At 34.9% G+C, this 16171-nt stretch overlaps 2 protein-coding genes across 3 annotated transcripts in view; one reads left to right on the forward strand and one right to left on the reverse strand.

The window, feature by feature from the left end:
- Nucleotides 1–3482, forward strand: part of LOC309506870 (protein sel-1 homolog 3) — a 17533-nt gene extending 14051 nt beyond the window's left edge. Inside the window, exons 23-24 of one of the 2 annotated variants that reach the window (XR_014208955.1) lie at nt 321–1339; nt 3374–3482. Coding sequence is in view for 1 of the 2 variants with exons in the window: in XM_082180826.1 (XP_082036952.1) it covers nt 321–455 (135 nt within the window). In the remaining variant the exon portion in view is untranslated. Of the gene's footprint in view, nt 1–320; nt 2904–3373 lie in introns of those variants that run through there. The other variant, XM_082180826.1, reaches the window with a different exon arrangement.
- On the reverse strand, nt 3441–14128 carry trpc2a (transient receptor potential cation channel subfamily C member 2a; the record flags this gene model as incomplete). Its single annotated transcript, XM_082180827.1, has 13 exons — nt 3441–3799; nt 6047–6179; nt 6269–6338; nt 6468–6595; nt 7126–7318; nt 7405–7497; nt 7592–7754; nt 8890–9090; nt 9246–9420; nt 9549–9713; nt 11866–12075; nt 12569–13261; nt 14114–14128. The coding sequence occupies 13 exons, from the start codon at nt 14126–14128 to the stop codon at nt 3441–3443; spliced, it is 2598 nt and encodes an 865-aa protein (XP_082036953.1).
- Between the last annotated feature and the right edge of the window lie 2043 nt (nt 14129–16171).

Genomic DNA, 16171 nt, shown 5'->3' on the forward strand with positions numbered 1-16171 from the left:
CAAAATGTTCATTTTTGGGTGAACTATCCTTTTAAAGTACAAATGTTGATTTAATGTGTGACTGGTCCAAAAGCTTACTGTATCATGGATAATTTAGTGCAATTATAACATGAGTCAGTCAGTCAACAACAGAAAAGAAAAGAAAGAAATAGCCTGGATGAGCTCCTTGTGGTTTAATTTGTTTAATAGTGTATAATTGCATGATCGCCTCATTGGGACGATACCGTGTTAACATCATGATGATTCATCTCTTCATGTCTAATGATGAGGGACTCATTTCCACAAGTAGATGTTTACTCTAGCCGTCTCTGTTCCTGTAGCTCATTGCCACAGTTTCAGCAGCAGCAATAGGAACCCTGTCTTTTGCAATCGGACTCTTTAAATGGAGGACAACACCACTCCACCAATCATCTGCTTCCAGCCAATCCCAGGAGGAGGAAGAGGAGGAATCCTGACGGAAACTACTAAATCACTTTTAATCACTTCTATTATACTCTGTGTGGAAGAAAACCACTAAGCACTTGTTAACCTTTGCTTTTTAATAGGAATAATTAGTAACACTTTACTTTAAGCCTTTATATATAATGCATTAAAAGTATTTTAAAACATGCATTAAAACGCATGAAAACCAATTTTAGATGTGACAAGGAATCTGTAAATAAAATGCATTTTAATTTTAGTTACAATTATTTATGAAAAGATACCTTTATAATGCATCATAAAGGCTTCAAGTAAAGTTGTTACCAATTAGTTTTTTTTAAATCCTCGTTTTTGTCATTGAGAGATAACAAAATGAATGCTGTCAAATCAATTATATATTTACAAACTTATGTTAGATGTGATTAATCGATTTGACAGCACTAAAAAAAAAGCAGGATAATTTGACATTTCTTTATAAAAGAAGCACATTTAACTGCGAAATGCTGTTTAAAATGCAGCGATCTCTATTCGGGTAGACTTAACTTTTAGAGCAAACAACGTAGTCTTATTTATAAACTAGTGGATATAATCAGATTTTTTGTTGGACAAGTGCTTTTTTGAAAAAAGTAAAATTTTCTGCCTCATTCTTGTCACTTAAATCATCAGTAAAAAAAAAAAACCAAAAAAACCTTGACAAGTAAAATAATTATTCTCAATAAAGTAATATTTTTTTAAGTTTAATTCCCATTGAACTTGTTGGCTTCTTGTTTCTGACACATAATTTAATCTGACTGCACCACTTTGGTGTCTCAAACTCTCAAGGCAAACTCCTTGTACCCCCTCTTGGAGGTACGGTGTCCCAGCGGGGGCCACTCTGCCTGAGAGCGAGGACTCCCCAGGCTTCTGATGCAAACAGCAGGTGTGTAGCAAGCTGCGATGTGATGTGCCCACGGCCACACACACACACACACACCGAAGCTCACGGTTAATTAAAAACAACACCAAAAGCTGACTGATCCCCAGTGACGGGGAGTGTCGAGTGCTGAATCATCAGGGGACCGGAATCTCACTGCGTTCACCTGAAAATAATCTCACGCTTTCTGTGGGAGACCCTCATTCTGGAAGCATGGGTCTCCTCGTAATGTATGCATTTCGTGGGCTGATTCACAGTATACATAATGTGAAGATATTTTATTAAATGGGCTTTTATAAACTGCTCAGGGAATATGTTTGACTCTGCACACGATTCAATCAATGTAATAGCTAAAGAAACAAGTTTTAAAGCCCTCAATCATTGTGAAAAATTGCCTCTGCGCTCTTTGTCCCTTGCTGGCTTTTATATATAATTGCTGAACTTTAGATGATGTTTTTGACTTTGACTTTAAAAGGCACTAAAAGCGCAAGTAATATTTGGCACTTTCCACAAATGGGGTACAAAATGGTGCTTGGAACTCTAAATATTAGCTTTTTTGGAAACACTTTACAATAAATTAACTACTTTAGTTAATATGAACTAAAGAATCCTTCTACAGCTTTTATTAATCTTAGTTAATGGTAATATCACCATTTACTAATACATTATTAAAATCAAAAGTTGTATTTGGTAACATAAGTTAATGCATTGTGAACCAACATGAACAAACAATGAACAGCTGTAATTTGTAACTAACATTAACAAAGATTAACAAACAGGCTATAGTAACAAATGTATTGCTCATGGTTAGTTAATATATTTACAGTATTAATATTAACAAATGAGATCTTATTGTAAAGTGTTACTGCTTTTTATTATATTTTGTATTGCTTTGCACACTGTAAAGTTATATTTTCCCAAAAGAAAAAGGAAAAAAAAAGTAACGCTTTACAGTAAGGTTTCATTTGTTACCTACACTAGTAAACCTGAACTAACAATGGCCAATATTTCTACAGCATTTGTTAATCTTAGTAAATGTTAATTTCAGCATTTAAAATCAAAAGTTGTTTCTGGTAACATTAGTTTATGCACCGTAAACTTGAACAATATAACTTAAACTAGTTGTCATAAACAATGGAGAATTGCATTTTTTTCTTTTAAAAGCTAACATTATCAAAGGTTAATAAATGCTGCAAGAATATTGCTCACTGTTAGTTAATGCATTAACATTTACGAATGGGACCTTATTGTAAAATATTCGCAACATTTTTCATCACTTATTTTTTAACCATTAACTTTGAATTGGAACAAAATAACAAATGCTTCAAAATATTTTAATTTCAAATAAATATTGTTCTTTTAAACTTTCTATTCATCAAAGAATCATCTTCTTTCTTTTTTTTTTCATGGTTTCCACAAAAATATGAACTGTTTTCAACATTAATAATCAGAAATGTTTCTTGAGCATCAAATCATCATTATTTGAATGATTTCTGAAGGATCATGTGACACTGAAGAGTGAAGACTGGAGTAATGATGCTGAAAATTCAGCTTTGATCACAGGAATAAATTAAACTTTACATACATATTTCACAATATTACTGTATTTTTGATCAAATAAATGCAGCATTGGTTAGCAGAGGAGACTTCTTTCAAAAACATTTAAAATAAATATTATTAAAAAAATACTAAATTTGTATCTTTTTTGTGGAAAGTGCTTTTTTGTCATTGATAATCGTAATATAACAGTGCGGTCGTCTATCAACATGAAAATAATGTGCTTTTATTTTTGGAAAATAAGTTAAATATTTTTTTTTTGGTGATTTTCATTTTAAGGTAATCAATTCTTATGGACTTCAGTAAACAGAGCACTCAGCAAATGTATTTATCATATATTGTTGGCATCATTAATCTTATAAAAAAGATTGATCTGTCTAGGCGTTTTAATTCAAATATCAGTTACGATATAAATTACATATTAAACCTGACTACAGTATGTCAAATTTGATCAGTAATGTGAAGTGTTTTGAATGTATCTAGAAACTTCTTACTAGATATTTTGCCAGGGAACGGCAGTGCACTGCGACCCCCCCCCAGTGTTTGTTTCTCACACATCAGGAGTGCTAGCAGTCTCAAAAGCAGTTTCTTCTCCTGGGACGGTCTCCACGGGGCCCTCGGACTCGGGCTCCTCCCTCTCCTCTGAGACGATCTCTCCTTTCTTCTCCTCCTCGTCCTCTTCCTCTGTGAGCTGCGTACTGATGTGCAGACTTGTATTCTCACACCCCATGGCCTCATTCCTATCAAAGTCACGGAAATTGTTTCTCGCCCCCATGATGTATTTGCCCAGAATGTTGGCCTGGTCTGGCTCGCTTTTGCGCCGCCACTGCAGCTTCTGGTGGAAGTCCTTCATCTCGGTGTGCAGCCGGCCCACAACTTTATTCAGCTCGGTGATTCTGTTCCCCACATCTGAGCGTCACAACAACACAAAGACAATGGCAAGGTTCATTATAGCGTTCTACTTGCTGTATGAACAACACGCATTTTACATGCATGAAATTCCTGGATGAAAAACTACAAAGTGTTTTTCCTCTACGCTTTCATGCCTCATTTCATTAGACTGGAAGTTTTGGGGAAAAAAATGTACACAAAAATGGATTAAAAATCTGAAATTGTACACTAGCATTTATTTATTTATTTTTATTTTTTTACAAATCTCCTATGCATGGCTGCATTTACTTGACCAAAAATACAGTAAAATAGTAATGTTGTAAAATATTTTTACGAATTAAAATAACTTGTTTCTGCCACTGAGTACAATTAAAAAAGGAACCATTGCACAATTCAATTTTTTTTCAAAAAAAATAAAAAAAGTATCCCGCCATTCAGACTTTTATTCTCTGAATTGTAAGATATAAACTCGTAATTGCGAGAAAAAAAAGAATGTTGCAATAACCGTTTTTGTTTTGTTTTATTCCATAGTGGAAACAAGCTTCCATAATTTTAATTTAAGCCTATATTTAAAATGTAATTAATACTTATAATGGAAAAGCAACCATTTTTTTTCAGGATTCTTTGAAGAATAGAATTTTCAAAAGAACAGTTTATTTGAAATATAAATGTTTGAAATATATAAATAATTACAAATGTCTTTTTACGGTCACTTATTGTGTGTTAACTTATGTGAATAAAAGCCTAAATTCAGTCCTTTCATCATAAAAAGCGAATTTTGGACACATTTTTGACAAAACCGCTCAATATGGATTAATTTTACGATCTCTTTATGAACTTTTTGATGCGCCAAAGTGGTAGTTGATTAGACGGTCAATGGAGGGACAGAAATCTCTCAGATTTCATCAAAAAGATCTTCATTTGTGTTCTGAAGATTAACAAAAGTCTTACGGGTTTAGAACGACATGAGTAATGAACTAACTAGTTAACTAGTTACTAATGACAGATTTTTTTGGGTGAACTATCCCTTTAACTCTTAATCATGCAGCTCAAACTCTTGTGCCTACCTTATAGACCCACCATTAAATCATTCATTCAGATCAATTTGTTCAGAAACGTTGATTCATTCAAGAACTAAACGTTGCTCACAGACGTGAAACATTTCTGATGTGGCTTTGTTTGGAACTATTTTCTTTGAAGGAGCAAAAACAGATAGGTTTGACAAAAACGCATTTTTGCATGTATTTACTGTACGTTACTTAATTATAACTTGTTTGATATGTTCTATAAAATCAATTTCACATTTTCAATATGTTGTTCGAGGGGAAAACTGCACAATAAAAAAAAGTTGCTGCCTTACATTTTTAAGTAAACTCACCTTGGTTAAGTCATTTCAACTTAAATTACATTAAACTGACCTAAAAAAATTTGTTGAATTCGTATAACTTATTTGATGTGTTAAAACATGTTGTCATAACTTATTGATTATATAATTTTTTACAGTGCACTCTTGTTTGTGTGATATTGCTTAGATACAGTTATATAATTTTTTTTTTTAAAAACTCATTGAGGCTTGTTTTTGCCCACATTCATAACTTGGTTTTGGAGGCATTTTTGTACTTTTGTTGGCATTTTTGCCACTAGCCCCCGTTAATTTCAGATCCTGGTGTGCGTCAATCAAAAGAATAATAGACTATTCCAGTTTCAAGAAAGTAAACCGTGTAAAATTAAAATCTACTTACAACACTTGTAGCCCACTTACACTTTATAATTAAATTCCTTACCGAAGGTTTACTGATTTAAAATGTATTATTTTTCTTAATAAAACAAATGCGTTTATACACCTGTGAAATCAGCGCCCCTACTTCCTGCGGCCTGGCTCTAGTATGCACTACAGAGTGTTTACTGAATTATGATACTGTATGCATTCCAAGTGTTGATCCCAGATGATCAGAAGTAGCCTAACTGTCTTAAACAAGTATTAAATAATCAGACACTTTTATCCATTTTGTATTCTAGTCCACTTATTCCATTCTTTAATTACAGAGACGGCTACTTGTGGTGAAGTCTTTCTGAAGGATCCCCTTCTGGGGTTTGAACCCACAACCTTGTGGTTACTAGAACATATCTTTGACCACTAGGCCACAGCCCCCTGAACAGGTCATTTTTAGGTAGCCTAATGCTGTATGTGTCACTCTTGTGGCTTTTCCTGAAATACTGCATGCTTTTGGATTATTACCCAGAGATGCCGAAAATATGACCTACCTTTACGCTTGCTCTCTTCAAACTCTCTGCGTGCGGCTTCAATATAGCGGTGCACTAGAGCCTTGGTGACCTGCAGGCGGTATGGCACTCTGCCCTCACCTTGACCTCCGCTGTTATTCAGGGTATTGCTAGACTACAAAAAAAGTATGAAAAACACCTCATCAGCCAAATTTAACCAAGAATTAAAGAGGATCTATTGATAAAACCCCCTCGGATACTCACCACAGATGTGATGGGAGGATATTCTGGGGCTTTCTTCTTACAGCAACAGCAAATCTTTTGGAAGATCCTTCTACACAAAACAGCGAGGAACATGAAGGTTACATCTGGTCCTGAAGGTGAAGAACCTTATAAACGTGCACATACTCTGGGATATCATGTAGTCACTATACAAGGTTTGACATTGCTTAAGTTTTCCTACCTTAAGACATAGAAGAGAGCCTTTGGAGATGGGATGATATTAAAGGGAACTGGCATTGTTAGACCCTCCCTAAAGTAACTGAGGTAGAGTTTAGAGCGAGCAAACTTCCACTCGACATCTGCATCATCCTGTGAGGAAGAGACGTTTTAAACAAGAGATACGTAAATCTATATTTGGAGCAAATGAGCTGTTCCTCTGGGTCCTAAAGTCATTTCTCTTCAGTATGCATTCAGATACACACGTAGACATAAAATAAAAAAAATTGGTAAAATTTTAGGCTTTTTTTGTTCGAATTGTGAGAATTTTTTGGTTTTTCTATGTGTACTGAAGCATTCCTTGCATTCCAATCATTCCTATGGGGGTCAATTTGAACCACGAGGGAAGGATTTGTTACTTTTTTTTAAATTCGAATCCATAATTTTTATTTATTTTTTAGTGTATTCCTGGTTCAAGTGCAACAAAAGTCATGATGAAAACTCAATTAAAAAATAAATTCCGGGGAAGGATAGTTAAAATGGTCGTCTTTTTTTTTTCCGCTGGAATGCAGGTTTGAAATGACATGAACTGTAAATAAAAGCAATTTTCATTTTTGAGTGCTAAAACTACAGTGTTTCCTACCAAATCATTTAAAATCATTCTTCATACTATACATGCTCACCTCAATCCTCTGAAATGAGTTTGAGATCATGGCAATAAGCATGTTCAGGAGCACTATAACGATGAGCAGTGTGAATATCCCGTAGAAGATCCTTCCCACAAACTCAGCCAGAGCGTAATCATGCATGTCTACATATTCTTGGTTTGCCATTCCAAACATGGTCCAGAAGAGGAAGTTAAATGTGTCATTAAATCTAAAAAGGAATACAAGAGAAAAACACATTTATAATTCATCTCCAACCAAACACGTGAAATTACATGCAAACAAGTTATTAATCACCTGCCAAGATGTGCAGACTCAACATATGGGACGTATATGTTATTTATTCCGCACAAAAATGCTGTTCCTATAATCATGAGGATGAACATGAACCTGTAGAGGAAGAAAAAAGATTTGATGAAAGCCACTCTTCCTCTTGTAAGCATATCGGACGTGCGATTGCGAAGATCAAACCCCGAGATCTGACCTCATCATGTCATCGATCATTCTTCCCATGGATATCTGCAGGGTTCCCAGGGATTCATGGGCCGGCAGAATGTAGGCGAGACGTGTGAAACTCAACATGCTGGTCACGGCAAAGAGAGTCTCTGCAATCAGCTGAGGATCCTCCTGTTTCCAGTCCTCTCGGACTGTTCAGAAACATGATCAAAATGTATGCTTTAATAATAATAATCGTAGTAGTTTTAAATAAACTTTTTTGGATTATTATTATTATTTTCATTTTAAATGTATTTTTAAATGCATAAATATTATTATTATTATTATTTTAAATTGATTTTTAAATATATAATAATGTTTTTAAATACAAATAAATAATAATACTAAAATTATGACAATTATACTACTACTATAACTACTACTAATAAGAATGCTTGTTATTGTAATAATAATAACAATAATTATTATTTTATTATTTAAATTAGATTACAATAATTATTATTATGACAGTTATTATTACGATAATTATACTACTACTAATAAGAATACTTGTTATTGTAATAATAATTAACAATAATACTATTATTTAAATTAAATTACGATAATTATTAATTTAATATAATTTAACATTATTAGTAGTAGTATTATCTCTTTTAAATATAATAATAATAGTTCACTGTAAAAAAATTCTAACCCTCCCAAATCAAAAATTTCAAGTGACCGATAACATCTAAATTTTTCTATTGGCCCAAGTGAAATTCTTGTTGCAATAGTCTGTTAACATTGGCTCAATGAGAAATAATACGTCAGACTAATTGAAAAATAAATGTAGATGTTATCGGTCACTTGAAATTTTTGATTTGGGAGGGTTAGAATTTTTTTACAGTGAACTATTATTATTATATTTAAAAGAGATAATACTACTACTAATAATGTTAAATGATATTAAATTAATAATGATCGTAATTTAATTTAAATAATAGTATTATTGTTAATTATTATTACAATAACAAGTATTCTTATTAGTAGTAGTATAATTATCGTAATAATAACTGTCATAATAATAATTATTGTAATCTAATTTAAATAATAAAATAATAATTATTGTAATTTTTTTTTACAGTATTTGTAAGATTATTTAAAATGTAAAAATAATAATAATCATTTAAAATGTAATTGTGTATGTGTGTATATATGTATATATATATATATATACACACATTACTTTTAGTAATATACATTATTATATATTAATTCAGTAGCAGCAAGGATATATGGTTTGTTAAAGACAATTGATTATTATAAAAAATTTTTGTGAGATGTCACCTGTGTTGGTGAAATAGTCACACAGATCTTGTGTGCTGGAGTCCTGACAGAGGAAATGTCCCTTTAGCACGATGAGAATGCGCAGTGTGAAGGATGCCAGATACATGCTCAGCACCATCATATCCAGAATGTTCCATAAATCCAAGAAGTAACTCTTCAAACCCTCGAGCCAAACTTCCTTACACTCAAACCAGAAGAAACCTACCGATATAGAAAAATGAAAACGTCCATTTTAGATAATAATCATTCTCTCTCTCTCTCTCTCTCTCTCTCTCTCTCAATAATTGATTAGACTCAGAGATTTAAGTGACTTTAAATGATTTTTCTATGGATTTTTATTTGTCAACATGACCTACCTGCAACCCATATCATGTGAAGAGAGTTATGGAGAATGTTCTGCTTCCGGGAGGCGAAATCGCTACGGTAGATCTCCATGAAAATCGACTCCGTCAAAAGAGTGATGAGGAACCACATGTATGATGCAGAGTGTAACAGGAACTTAATCACGGGAACCTTCAGCAATTTACCCAACTAGTAGAACAAAAAAAATAAAATAATTGAAACCTGTATGAATGCTGTTTACATCAGCCGTGGCATTTGATTTCTTGATTATTATGATGTTATTGAACTAATATCATTCACCACGGACTCAAATTTACCTTGGACTTTGGGGCGATCCAGTAGACAAGGCACAGAACCGGCATGGTAATGAAAATGCACAAAGACACCAGCAGTTTCCAAGCAGTTCGACTTCCCCTCCAACCTGACAGGCTCCCGCACCAAATGGAGGAGAGCACTTGCTGGCAGATGGGATGAGTCACAAACTAGACAAGGAAAACAAACAGTCAGGCCTCCCAGCCAACTGTCAATCAATCAGGCATCCCATACGGCATCAACGCAGGGGTCAAACGACTGTGAGCTTTTGAAAGATGAGATTCACATGCCCTGTGTTTCTCCTCAAATACACCAGTCTGTGTGGGCAGTGTGTTACCTGAACCAGGGTTATTATAGTTTACTAAAACTAAAAACCATAAAAAAATATATATATATAAAAAAATATTGTCATGAAATGAAAAAGAAAAACATATATATATATATATATATGTATATATATATGTGTGTGTGTGTGTGTGTGTGTGTGTGTGTATACATATACAGTATATATATATATATATACACATACCATATATATATATATATATATATGAAGAGTTCAGATGCAAAAGCCTTTAAGTGCCATCTGAAAGTTTCTTCTAGAACGATCATTTTTATAAAGCTTGTATATTTAAGTTAAGTCATTTCACTTAAATGACAATTAACAGGTTATTTTCATTGCCATTTAAGTGAAATTATTGAACTTAAATATACGAGCTTGATAAAAATGATCATTCTAGAAGAACATTTCAGATGGCACTTAGAGGCTTTTGCATCTGAACTCTTCATATATATATATATATATATATATATATATATATATAAAGCGTATTATAAATTATTTATCCGTGCACGTTGTTTTTTTGTTTGTTCATATGTATTTGTAATCTTTAATCAAAATAACTTCCCCTCCCTCTTTCTTGTTCAAAAAGCCGTTTCACTCTGATATACGTCACAATAGGGACTTCCATAGGGATCTCAACTTCCATTTTATGCCAACTTTAACTTTAAAACTAAAAAAAAAAAGAAAAGAAAAAAGAAAAGAAAAAAGATTATTTTTAAACATATTTAAATGTGTAAAACATTGTTTTTGTTTCTCAGAACCAAGATATGCTGTTGTAATGTTAGCTAGTAACAGGACAGTCAGCTACTATTGTCTGGATGCTATACTGGATGCTATACTTTTGTGGGCGGAGTAATGAAGGGAGGGGTGTGCTTCTTCGGGTTGAATTTAAATATCAACAGTGTTTCTCAGAAATATCTTACTGCACCTTTAATGTAGGTTTTTAGATTTGTGTCTTTTAAAGGGGTCATATAATGCCATTTTTGTACAAGTTATTATGATTCTTTAGGGTCTAAATGAAAAGTTTGTAATACACAATATTAGTATTGTAAGAAAACACAAATTTTACCTGGTCAAAAACAGCTCTGTTTTCAGCACGCCGTTTAAGTGCATGTGTCTTTAAATGATAATGAGCTTTGCTCACTCCGCCCCTCTGTTCTGTGCGTACACCGTTTGTAACACAATAACCATAACGCGTTGTTCATTATACACTTGGGATTATGAATTATATTGAGAACGTTGTACATAGAAAACATGCCGTAATGTACACTGAGTGTAAACCTTAGCCGCATCGTGAAGCGTGCAACCGATCTGCAAAGATTAATATAAATATTAATATAAAGGTTAATAAAACGTTACACTCACTTCAGTTCTTCTGGAGGTGCAGCAGGAACACGAATAGTTGGTACCGATCCTTTTTTCAGGAGCAGCTTCTTAGCAAATAGCCAGCTTTTTACTGACCCTCGTTTGTAAAGCAGTCTGGTGAGAAATGATTCGCGCAAACATGAAAGCATTGCTGTTGATCGTGGGGAATATTCCCTTCGAAAACAAACTCAGCCACTGCGTCTTCAGCGGTTCGGATTTAGGAACATCAAAATGACTGCTGTGTTCCTTATTGCACCCAAGAACAGAACACCACAATCGCTTAGACGCCATTCTGCTCCAGCGTATCAACAATGTCCGCGCGGACTATGATGACAGCTCGCTCACGGCGGGTCTGTGTTGAAACTCTGCTGTCAATTAACAATCGTGGGAGGGGTGTCCGCTCGATTTGAGACGGGGGAAAACATATAAGGAGATTTAAAAAAGACCACTGGATGGATTTTTATAATTTTATGATGGTTGTGTACAGGCACTGCCAACACACATTTCAGTACAATCAACTTGTAAAAGTGCATGTACCATTATATGACCCCTTTAAATTGTTGTTTATATCACTTTTTTCAGTTATCTGCTGCAATTAAACCAAGATGATTTACCTGTTTTTGATTGTAGTTGACCGCCTGGCGAAGACGAGCGAGGTTGGGGATGCCTTCCTCAAATGTCTGTTCATCTAGGCCTAGTTCTTCATCCTCGCTGTCCCCCTCAGCACTGTTGAGGATGGTGGAGACCTCGCTCTGGTTCCGGCACATTCCCAGAAGCTCCACAGCAAACTCCTGACAGAGCAGTTCCAAAGCCAGGTACTGAGGCTAAACATCAATAAAGAGATTTAAGAAAGAAATGCTAACAATCAATTAAAGTGTGCAAGAGATTTGAAATGGAGTTTTCTCTGGCATGATTTCAAAGCACAAACAGACATGCTCACAAAGGTTTATCTGGCGGTAATGACAAAAATCAACAGATTTCTTTGCTTAAAATGTTTTTACCTGATGAAATAACACCATTGAATCATTTACATTACTTTATAGTGTATGTTAACAAATTATGAAGCATAATCTGCGAAAGGACATGCATGTAAAAACAAGAAGTCAGTTACTGGTAGCAGATTGGTTCATGAAAAACAGCCCAGACAGCAACATAGTGTTGGCCCAGATTGTGGAATCCACGTGTACCAGATGTGGGCCGGATCTGGGCCGACACTATGTTGCTGTCTGGGAAGCACTTTGACTCTGACAATTTGTCTTTTGAATTTGTTATTTGTGATGTTTTCAGAAAATGAATGATCCTTTTTTCTGAGCTCACCTTAAATTCTGGTTCTTTCTTAGACAGTTTGCGCAGTTCTCGGCTGTGGTGGAAAGCGCTGAGCATGGCGTCTTCCGAGGTGATCGACAAATATGCGCGGCTGGCAATGCCTCTGTACGTATTTATACGGGACAGCGAGAACTTGAGCAAGTCGTATTGCCGTCCGTTACGGCACTCCAAGCACGCGCACGAGATTGAGTGAGGCATGGGAATATCATGGCCTCTCTGGGTCAGCATAGTTACGATCTCATACAGGTCCTTCTGGCAGGCCAGCGTTAGTGGCGTCACTCCCGGAGCGAACTGAGAATCGTCGATGGAGTGGTCAAAGATGGCCATGCTAAAGGAGCGAACGTCCATCTTATTGCCTTTTTCCTGATCCAGGCGGTCCAGGAGGTGTTTGACGTATCGTGGCTGGTTGGTGTCGACAGCCACCAGCAGAGCTTCATGGATCTGACGGAAGTCAAACTTGACGCCCAAAAGAAGGGAAGTCATGATGTCTTCGGCGCCCAGTCGGATGGAGAGGTTCAACGCTTCCCTCCATAACCGATCCTCAGACTCTTCCAGTTGACGGATGATCCCATCACCAAGGGAGAGGAGACTGTCCACCCAGGCCATGTTGCCCTCTTGGATAGCAGGGATCAGCTCTGGTGGAAAGTGAAGCTTTTTGTTCACAATCTCCCTCCAATTGTCCGACTGCTCAAAGAGACGGGACACAGGAGATGTTAAAAACACCCACCAAACCATCATTAGAGGGTGAAACCTCAAGAAACAAACCAAAAAACTTAATATCTGATATTTAGATGTATTATTCTCATGTTAATGATACTGGTGACTTTTTTTGGTGTATTTTCACCATTATAACTTACAATGCCATTAATTCTGAAAAAAAATTCTCAGCTTCCACAATATTAAGCAATCTGTCATCATTTACTCACCCTCAAGCTCTTCTAAATCTGTATGAGTTTATTTTTTTCTGTTGAACACAAAAGAAGACATTTTGAAGAATGTTGGTAACAAAACAGTTTCTAGTCCAGATTGACTTCCATAGTATTTATATATACTATGGAAGTCAATGGGGTCCATCAATTGTTTGCTTAACCATATTCTTCAAAATATCTGCTTTTGTGTTCAACAGAAGGTTTGGAACAACTTGAGGGTGAGCAAATTATGACAGAACTTTCATTTTTGGGTAAACTATCCCTTTAATGTGTCAAGTTTCTATGCGGCTTGGAAACCATAAATGGCCTACAGTTCTTCTAATAAACTACTCAGCAGAGTTGTTTATAAACTACTTTCAGAATGATTTCAAAATATAACTGTTATTAAACATTGCTATATTTTACCATATTGCCAAAGTTAAAACCAATAAGCCACTCAAATCCATCACAGTTACAGTGATTTTATGACTTTTAGGCCCTCCACTTTGCGATGTGCCTACAAACACCCTTTATTTGTGATAAAAAAGTTTCCCTTTTGGGGCTTATTGCATTTAATTTAATTGCATTTAATAATTGATTCATTCAAATCTAACCATCTGAAACTCACCGTAAGGTTTTCCATATTCTTTATAGGAGGACCTCAAATCAGTCAACTTCTCTTGACAAAGACGTCAGACCAAAATAGCGAGCAGCTCTCTCATGTCAGCTTGAAAGGTGAATCCAGAAAGGAACAATGTGGTTGTGTAAGACCCGTTTAGTGATTTTGTGCCTCTGTACAAGCCTTGTTTTCGTTTACTGATGTATCATCTTGTTCTGGGAATAAGCCTGTACCACCCACTCAGCACCAATAACAGAAATGCTCCCCAAGGAGAACACTCATTAGCACACAGTACTGTTGCATTTCATTTGGTTAATTACAGTTCAAGTTCTGCCTTTACAGTGTGACTCTAATAATGTTTAATGATTCAAGCTATACCTTGAAATCTTGGGGGAAAATGGGGAACATTACTTTGAAAAGTGATGTTACAATTAGTGCTGTCATACTGATTAATCAAGATGAATCGCATCTAACATAAATGATTGTGTTTATATGTATATATACACCATATAATTTTTTATATTTTGATATTAGGACACTATAGTTAATTTATGTAAGTGAGGATAGAGTGAGGTAAACTGTGACATATTACACCCAAAAATTACCAGTAAAATTACCAGTAAAATTTATACAAATTTGGGACCAAAAATTATTCAGACACTTTGACCAGACCATGTTTTGCTTAAGTGTTTTTTCTTTAATTGCTAATGCGATCTTTTTATACCACATACTGAACAAAATTAAGCATTGCTTGATTGGTTGACCTATATTGGTATTATCTAATTGTGTACTTAAATTTAACAGCTGACAGAGATATATATATATATATATATATATATATATATATATATATACGTGTGCGCGCGCACACACACACACACACACACACACACACACACACACACACACACACACACACACACACACACACACACACACACACACACACATATATATTATATAAACACAAACTTTTATATCAGATGTGATTAATCGCGATTAATCGATTTGACAGCACTAGTTAACTCCCTAAAAAAGAAACTAATTACATTACGTTACTTTTAATAGAAAGTAATGTTTTTTTTTGTTTTTTTTACTGATAAGTTCTTTTTTGCAAGTGTTCAACACAATCATGCATTCAACAACAGTCTATAACATACACTGTCATTTTCTTTTAAAAACACATTCAGAATATTATCATATTCTGAACACATTTCATGACCCTAGAGCTATGAATGCCATACAAATTTTTTTTTTTACCTCCTGTACAAAACTTCTATTCTATTGAAAGTGGAAAGTATTGTGTTTTGCACAATTTGCTCGAATGAGTACTACATTAGGACTACAAGTGTCTACATTATGGAGAAGAGAGAGTATTTTCAAAATGTTTAACCAAATTAATAAAACTGTAAAGTAATGTGCACTACTTTTTTTTCTTTTCTTTTTTTAAAGTAACTAAAATTGAAATGTGTAAATGTATAAAGTAATGAGTTAATTTACTTGTAACATCAAAAAAGTAATCGGACTACATGCAATGCATTACCCCAACACTGACCATCGATACTACAAGACAGCATATTAGGTTCTCTGCTACCACAATACATGTGCTGGCATTGCTTTGCAGCTTGTCAAACTAGGTTTAAGCTAAACTTATCTGGACTTGATTAGCATTGGAAGGGTTTCTCTGAAAGCTCACAAACAAAAGCATTAATCATTAAAGAGCCATGTTGCCTCCATCTCAGTCGTCATGATAATCAATTGATTATGACCCTTTGCCACTTCTCTTACCGGCCTAATTTCGAGAAGTACACCCTACGTCCTTTAGAATGTGGCAAATTAATTACCCCGATGGAGTCTGGTGGCCCTGTCAAACCCCGTCTGGAACCATGCTCCGCTGCGGCAGCTGACAGCCTTTGCAATTCTAATGAGTGGTCATTCATCAGCCTCTGACGGCTGGACAATCCACTAGATGTTTAAATCTGCTGATAATATCAAAAACATGCACTTGCCGTAATCCGCAAATTATTACTTAACTGTCGATCACATTAGTTTGAACGTAAACAAGAT

Source organism: Leuciscus leuciscus (assembly GCF_965113295.1).
Source record: "Leuciscus leuciscus genome assembly, chromosome: 9".
In the NCBI taxonomy this organism is placed as follows: domain Eukaryota; kingdom Metazoa; phylum Chordata; class Actinopteri; order Cypriniformes; family Leuciscidae; genus Leuciscus; species Leuciscus leuciscus.